The sequence below is a fragment of the Trichomycterus rosablanca genome, chromosome 14, assembly GCF_030014385.1.
Source record: "Trichomycterus rosablanca isolate fTriRos1 chromosome 14, fTriRos1.hap1, whole genome shotgun sequence".
NCBI lineage: Eukaryota > Metazoa > Chordata > Actinopteri > Siluriformes > Trichomycteridae > Trichomycterus > Trichomycterus rosablanca.
Window position 1 is genome coordinate 13001343 of NC_086001.1, and position 8959 is coordinate 13010301.

At 36.4% G+C, this 8959-nt stretch overlaps 1 protein-coding gene across 1 annotated transcript in view; it reads left to right on the forward strand.

The window, feature by feature from the left end:
- Positions 1-3932, forward strand: part of rtn4b (reticulon 4b) — a 44934-nt gene extending 41002 nt beyond the window's left edge. The window contains exons 8-9 of the mRNA XM_063008339.1: positions 826-884; positions 3041-3932. Coding sequence (XP_062864409.1) covers positions 826-884; positions 3041-3083 — 102 coding nt within the window. The 3' untranslated portion in view covers positions 3084-3932. The remainder of the gene's footprint in view (positions 1-825; positions 885-3040) is intronic.
- Positions 3933-8959: the final 5027 nt, after the last annotated feature.

Sequence of the window (8959 nt, forward strand, 5' to 3'; positions counted from 1 at the left end):
ATACTGTCTGATTTAGTTCCAGGTTTGCCCAATCCGCTAGAGCACAGTAATACCATACCGTAGACTGCTTATTATAGCAAATATTCTCCATTACTAAAAATGACCAGGTAACAAAGGTAAAGCTGTTCAGGTTTTTATGGCAGACTGGTTGGTTAGGTTCAGTAACGTCAAAAAATCTTTTAAATGTGGAGTGAAATTACTGTACAACTGGCCTAAACATTGAAGATGGGGGAACCGGGACAGCAATTCCACTTTTACTAATCCTAAAATCGCTTGTCATGGCTTTGTAGCTCTTTAGTAAGATTTACTGCAACCAACTTTCTTTATTCTCCCATATGTCCAAAAGTTAAGGACTTCCAGAGCTTGGTTGTCTTAAACTAAAATACATTTCATGTAAAACTTGTGTATGTGTATTCACTGTCTACTGTCAGTCAGGATTGTGGATTGTTTTTAAGCTTGGTGCTCAATGGCACAGCCAGCAAATAGCGGTTTTGTTGCATTTTATATACAAGGCTCAGACACACTGGTAGGTGGCAATATGCGCCCATCCTCACAGTGAATGAAGCTCAAAAAGCTTATGTGAATGCAGACTTACACGGCAAATACATTCTGGTTTGGGAGTAGATGGTTTCTTATCCCGTGTTTCACTCTGCTAGAGCAGCAGTTCTTTTTTTCTTATCAGTCATTCAGTGTTTTAATCATGCATTTTTACTGTCATACATGTGATTAAGGTATACAAATGAAGTAGAGCTTTTGTGATGTTAGTATGACATTTAGTTACTGATTTGTTTGTAATACAAGCATTCCTCTGCTTAATCCCTGTAGGTGCAGATTGACCATTACATTGCACTGGTAAGCAACCAGGTCAAGGACGTTGTTGGAAAGTAAGTTCAATTTGTAACTTTTTAATTAGTACATTTACATGTAAATGTGTAAAGGATTGTTTTATTTAGAGTGAACTACCAGTAATAAGAAACTCCAGTCCATCTTGTGAATTGTTAAACTGAGTTGAAAGTGACAAACGAGTCTAAAACCTCTTTCACATTTAAAATCTGTGTGAATACTATTAACTATACTTTTGCACTGTTTAATGACTCTCTTACATGTAGATTTATTGTGTAGCATTCTTTCACAAAAATACAAGTCTATTCTTCAAATCCACTTTATCTACAATTTTAGTATTTTTGGATGATTACCATTTTTAACAACCAACAAGTTTATCAATCAGCCAGTTAGTAGAATGTTGTGTAAATACAGTGCCTATACAAAATCATCTTACAGCATAATGTTTTTCCAGTTTTGTAAGGCTCTGCCTGGCTTACTAAAGGACATTCACCTAATCTTTTATTAACCGAAATAAAAATGCTAAGCATTAAAATCTCATCTCTAGTTTTGTAGAGAAATACGCTTTTAACTAAATACAAAGGCTGCTAATCATGGTAATGCTAAATGACGTCATTACACACATTACTAACAAAAAGATATCACATACATTTATGTTGCATGTAGATTAATAAATTGATTAGAAAAGCACTTTTTGATAAAACATGCTATGAAGTCAATAGTTTTTAAAACATTTTAGTATGTGCATGATTCCACATCCAACACAAGCCTGCACGTCATTTCCGTCCCCACAGATGAGGTGAGTCCCAGATTGCTACGAGCCTCACAGATGTAATGAAGTTAGACTTTCATCAGTGCTCATCTTTAGCCAGTATAAATGTTGGCTTCTCTCTGGAGCTGGGCAGGACAGAAGGTGTTCACTTCAGCGCTTAAAATCCCTTGCTACATTCATCATTGGTCTGCACTTGTGTTGATTATTATTAGACTGCAAATTAGACTGCAAATTTCGCTGTTGTGTTAGAGGTCCTACTGGTTTAATCATGTTGTAACCCAACTTTAAGTCATACAGACTAGCAGTAGGCTTAATAAAGGCTTAATTGAAAGTAAAATCTAGCTCTGCAAAACACAATTCACAATTGGGAATTGGGAATTGGAAATGACTAGATTAGGAGATTACAGGGGGGAAATGCATGAAAGAAGAAACCTGTTGAATGTTGCTTGTTGTAAGTGTCTATATTGTTACCAAATATTCCTCGTCCACCCATTCATGGGGATGTTCTACATTTCAAAAATGTTCAGTTGTCATATGTTTCTATCTGTGTAAATAATATAATGTTACATGCAAAAATGTGTGGAAATTTGTGTAATGTAAGCACAATACTTAGTCATACAGTCACTGTCTTATCAGCAGTGACGCAACTGAATCAAAGAACTACACTTTAAATTTTTTCCACCCACCATCCTTCGGCAGATTTCAGTATGTGATTTCTGTTGAGTACTACATTCATAAAAACTACTCAAATGCTCATTTCTGCCGAGGATAAGAAAAAAGATAGAATGTAACTAGAGCTCACAGAAAAATGTGCTTAAATTCACTGACCTCATTTTTCAAAAATCACTGATTTCACAGTGTTTAAAGAAAAGTGTCACATTTCACGGCAGTCATTTAATAACACTCATAAATTGAAGGATAGAATAAATGGAAGCTACAATACACAGCACAGCCTACCTTAACGGTTGAATGTAAACCTAGAACATCCAGCAACGGTGCGAGGCTTCATGTTCTGTCTCAAATATGAAAATTCACGTCCGTGTTTTGACCCCCCCCCTCTGTGTGTCTCTTGTGTGGTTGGGAGTTTTCCAATCTCAGTTACTCGAGTTTTTAGCTGTTTTACACTTCAACATCTTGGACTTTTTGACTAATCGATTGCTAACTTAATTGCTGTAGGATTGCTAGGACCACCTCATAGTGCAAATTAATCAGTAAACGTGAGGCACTTGAACGCTACAAGAATGAAAAATGTTAATTGCTAAACACAAACCGTTAAATTTTAAATTTCACAGCAAATTGCATATTACACTGGAAATGGCTCATTTCCCAGTAGGGCCTTAAATATAAGAGCTAGTGAAGTGTTTTGCAGAACTTTTGAACACATGTTTTAAACATTCATTGTCAATTTTTCTTTCCACTTTGTAGGATCCAGGCTAAAATCCCGGGTGCGAAGAAGAAGTCTGAGTAAAGGCATCAAGTTCTGGGGTGTTAATCTAAGTATCCGGGTGTTGTACTTTCATCCAGACTTCTTTTCATCCATCTCTCTCCACTGTATAACCTCTAGCACCCAGCAGAAACCTTCTGAAATGCTTCTGATCAGTCTTTCTCTTTTCTTTATTCTTCCCAGTAAGTCACTATGAAGTAAAACCATTGAGCCACTACTTATTTATCTTCACAATGACTGATATGAATGAGCAGAATATTTCAATTAGTACCATGCATTGAAGAATAAGATAGAATTTCATTTATTGGGTTTGGTCTCTTTATGGTTGCCATGTATTTCAGAGAGAAATCTTTTTTTTTTCTTTTTTTTTAATGAAGTAGACTTCAGCGGTACCAGTTTTGAGGCAAACCCTGGTATCTGTCCATTTTTGGGGATGATTTAGTGTTAATATGATTGTACTGTTTTATTAATTACTTGTGTAGATCTTTCACAAAGCAGCTTCTGGCTCTCTCAAGTGGCTCTCGTGTTGTACTAGCAAAAGAGTTGCTCCATAGCACTTCATGCTTCTGAATATTTCTAGCATACTAGAATCGTGCGAAATAAGAGCATACACGTATCCAGCTGTCATTTCACCTCATCACAGCTATATATAGTGAAATCTCTGAGCGAACACGTTTACAAACATTAACTATGGAAAATATTTAACGTTGTTTATTTGTGGACCCAATACCTAAAGCTGCAACATTATGTAACATGAATTAAAACATTGTTTGTTATGCAAGTAATTGTGAATGATTCTTCATACGGTCATGGTGAACCTCTGTGGAATGCATTGTGAAATGTAAACAAGCATCAATAAAGCTTCTAGATGAATAGGGAGTTTGTTTGTGGTCTTTTTATGACTCAGGAATCATCTTTTTTTTTTTTTAACTGCATTTGTAGTTTTCTCTTGATGTTTTAATGGTGTTACTTGAACAGGTGTTGGCATGGTTTCCATCTGTGGGGTTTCTTTTAGCTTTTTTGGATTTCTTTCACCTCCCCAAAACATTGAGAAGGACAGATTTGGTAAAGAAATACAATCACTTTGGTAAAGAAGATTATCTTGAACACAATTAACTTACCTCAGCGCTCAGATCAGTTTATTAAACTATATATTATTAGTACTACTACTATGGCCATTAAGCTACAAGAAAATTTGGTGAAAATAGCTAGTGCGTGGAGCTTAAATGTTGTAGTAGTCGAATATGGTGGACCATCATTGTGAGCGAGTCCCAGTCGTGTGTGAGACTTGTGTCTGGTTAAGACACTGGCACTAGAAGTGGAGGGAACTAAAAAAATTTCTGTTAAGGAAAAGGGCTGCTGTGACACTTCTGTTAAAATGACTATTGTCGGAGACCTGTATTACACACTTATTATAAAACAACTATATACTACATTATTATTACAAGCATGCATACACACAGCGCTTTTCTTGGCATTCCTGGAAAACGTTATTCAATGTTTATCCATTATTATATATTTTATTTATAATAACAAAAAAAACCTTCTTTTAAAGCATGGTAGACAAAAAATATTTTCCTAAATGTGTGTGCCACTTGGCATTCTTAGATATTATGTGAAGAGAATTACAACTAAGGTATATTCCCACTCTGATTTTATCTTTAAAAGTTCACCTTAGCGATTACGAATACCTAAATTGTCAGCCATACACTGAGATATTATTAAAATGTAACAAATAGGCTTAATTCCCTTCCTTTTTGATCACTGTAAGACAGTAATAAGCTGGCTCTCTGCCTCCCAATTCATCTGTCTGAAAAAAATCCCAACTTAGTTTAATGTGTCCTACAACAGTGTTTTTGGGTCAATGTAATTGTTTTTTATATTTGATATTTTATATTTTAATGAACTTTCTGGCAAAGTCATTTTTCTATTTCTATTTCTACAAAGCATTCTTATATTATATATATATATTATATAATATAACCGAACATAACCAAACATTTCTAATTTAATCAATTTTATATCAAACAAATCACAGTCACATTTAAACTGGCCATTTAATATTGCAGCTGTCACAGTGGGCGGAACTTATCGTAAAGTTAGCAATAACAAAGCCCACCCATTAAGAAGGACTATTAGTCAATTTTCCTGTCATTTAAAGTTGTTATTTCATGAATTTCCTATTGATATTGCTTGGCCCTCTATAGATGGACCACCTCACAGCACAGGGTTCTTTCTACCGACACCAGTAGGTGACAATTGGCTTCTTTGATTTAACTAGTTACATTCCAACACAAATTGAAAAGGCCAAGCCACCATATGATAGAATCTTCTGGGTTAAAAATATACATACAACAATCAAAGCTATTAAAGATTATTAATTAGATTTGGTTAATTATGCAACCCCAAATCAAAAAAAGTTGGGACAGTATGGAAAATGCAAATAAAATAAAATAGTGTTCCTTACATTTACTTTGACTTTTTTTTTATTGCAGACAGGATGAACCTGAGATATTTCATGTTTTATCTGCTCAACTTCATTTCATTAAAAATAAACATAAAACATAATAAACATAATAAACATATATTCCTGCATTTCAGACCTGCAACACATTCCAAAAAAAGTTAGGATGGGGCAGTTTAGGGCTAGTGATGAGGTGAAAAAATTTAATAATGATGTGATTCCAAACATGTGATGTGAAGAGGTGATTGTAATCATGGTTTGGTACAAAAGCAGCATCCAGGAAAATCTGAGTCTTTGATGAGCAAAGATGATCAGAGGATCTCCAGTTTGTCAACAAATGTGTGAGAAAATGATTGAAATGTTTACAAACAATGAACCTCAAAGAAAGATTGGAAGGGATTTGCATATTTCTCCCTCTACAGTGCATAATATCATTAAACCATTCAAGGAATCAGGAGGAACTTTAGCGCGTAAAGGCCAAGAGTGCAAGCTTAAACTGAATGCCCGTGATCTTTGATCCATCAGATGGCACTGCATTAAGAACCGCCACTCAACCGCCACAGCTGATATAACCACATGGGTGAGGGATTACTTTGGCAAACCTACAATACAGCACTACAATTCAGAGTTACACAAATGCCACTTAAAACTTTACTGTCCAAAAAAGAAGCCTTATGTTAACCATGTCCAGAAGTGGCGTCGACTTCTCTGGTCTCGGAGGCATCTAAGATGGACCATCACACAGTTGAAACATCTATTGTTGTTAGATGAATCAGCATTCCAGGTCTTTTTTTGGAAAAAATGGACACCGTGTGCTCAGGACCAAAGACAAAAAGGACCATCCAGACTGTTATCAGCAACAAGTCCAAAAGCCAGGGTCTGTCATGGTATGGGGCTGTGTCAGTGCCCTTGGCAAAGGTCATTTACACTTCTGTGATGGCAGCATTCATGCAGAAAAGTACATTGAGATCTTAGAGCAACATGTGCTGCCTTTAAGACGTCATCTTTTCCAGGGACGTCCATGCATTTTTTAACAAGACAATGCAAAACCACATGCTGCACACATTACAAAGGCATGTCCGCAAAAGAAGAAGGTAAGGGTACTGGACTGGCCTGCCTGCAGTCCTGATCTGTCCCCAATAGTGAATGTGTGAAGAATTTTGAAACGAAAAATGAGACAACGACGACCCCGTACTGTTGCACATCTTAAGACGTGTTTGCAGGAAGAACGAGACAAAATAAAAGCTGAAACACTAAATCACTTGGTCTCCTCAGTGCCAAAACGTCTTTTAAGTGTGGTGAACAGGAATAGCAACATTACAAAGTGGTAAATGCTTTACTGTCCCAACTTTTATTGGAATGTGTTGCAGGCCTGAAATGCAGGAATGGATGTTTATTAATAAATGAAATGAGGTTGACCAGTTTGTTATCATTTGCATTTTCCATGCTGTCCCAACTTTTTCTGATTTGGGGTTGTAGTGCAATTAAATTGTGTCATTGTTTATGAATTTCTGATTTGTGACTATGATTGACTACAGATAGTGACTTCTCTGTGCAAAAAATGTCTACAAAACTGGTTTTTAGTTGATCACATGCACAAAAAACCAGTAGCAGGGGCTTTTTTCTTGTATTGCAGTATCTAAATCAATTGCTATGTCAAGCATGCGTGACTGTTTGGTGGTTCTTGGATTATATCACATAATCTGTCCAAATTTTATCTCGGTATAAGGTGACATTGTTCTCGCCTTTGGTGAAGACCACTGTTCCATATACTTTTCAATAGGTGCAGTCACTCACTCACTGTCTTAACCGCTTATCCAATTAGGGTCGCGGGCAGGTGCTGGAGCCTATCCCAGCTTTCAATGCAAGGCACACAGTAACACCCTGGACAGGGCGCCAGTCCATCGCAGGGCAGACACACACACACACCCATTCTACTATAGGGCAATTCAGTGTCTCCAATGAACCTGACTGCATGTTTTTGGACTGTGGGCGGAAACTGGAGCTCCCTGAGGAAACCCACGCAGACACGGGGAGAACATGCAAACTCCGCACAGAAAGGACCCGGACCGCCCTGCCTGAGGATTAAACCCAGGGCCTTCTTGCTGTGAGGCGACAGTTCTACCCACCAAGCCACCGTGTAGGTGCAGTCAGACCTGCCCATTTTAACTTGATCATAATCACTAACAAAGAATTTTAAGACATTAAAGTTTTAACAAGGTTAAAGGACATTATTGAGGTAATAAAAACGCGTCCTTCTGTTTGATGAAGAGGGACATTGTGATGACAAACTCCAGGCAGAAAGAACCCTGGCCTTGAATCAAACCCAGACCCCCTTAGCTGTGTGGCAACATTTGTATGATGTTGAATGTTTTTGATGTTTTCATTGTTGTGTGTTTTATTATATAGATGTGTGTGTATATTTTATGTCATGTAATGTTTTTGTAAAGCACTTTGTGATTCTTATCTGTGAAAAGTGCTATATAAATAAATTGTACTTACTTACTTACTTACTTACCTACATTTTGTATGCTATGCGTGCACCATAAAAAGGGTTTACATGTAGGAACATACCTTAATTTTTTTTTTTTATTGCTTGTTTTTATAGTTAGTGATTGTTGTATGTTGTATGTATATAAGAAGTTGTTGTTGTCTGATGTGAGCTGCTGTAACAAAGAAATGTCCTGCAAAGGATCAATACAGTATCTATCTATCTATCTATCTATCTATCTATCTATCTATCTATATATTCTTGGTGCAGCTTATGAATTAACCTAATAAATGTCAATACAAGATAGGTGTACCTAATAAAGTGGTCGAGGAATACAGCAGTAAAAAGTATATATTTTATTATTTATATATTAAGTGGATATTAGTAGATAAAGTGAAAACCTTTATTTTGAAAATAAGCTGGTTTACACTACCACAGGCTCACTGTCTATTAGTGAGTCTTGCATTCTCTTTATTTAGAATATAGTGCACTTTGTAGGGTGTGTAGGGTATTATGTTAGACTCTGTGTAGGGCTCCTATAGAGTGAGTACGTAGCTTTTTGAAATTCGCCCATTGCTCAACTGTCAAGGGATCGTCTTTTGGTTACGATTCCAACCAACCTTGTCACTTAGAAAATAATATTAATATCGCTTATAATATGTAATATACCAGTATAAAAAGTGAAGCGACACCGTGTTTTGATATTTTAAAGTGGTGTCATCATTAATATCATAACGGTTGATCTGAAATGTTATTTTCGGCTAACTAACATTTGTTAGCCTATCGGCTAGTTTGGTCAATGGACCGGCCAGTCATATGAGCAGATTAGCTTCGGTGCTATCTGTAGTTGCTAGCTTATTCTATCTTTAATTCTGGTAAATATAATAAGCGTGCTGACAGTTTGTTTACCTGCATGCAAATTACTTGTTAGTCTAATTGCGAGTT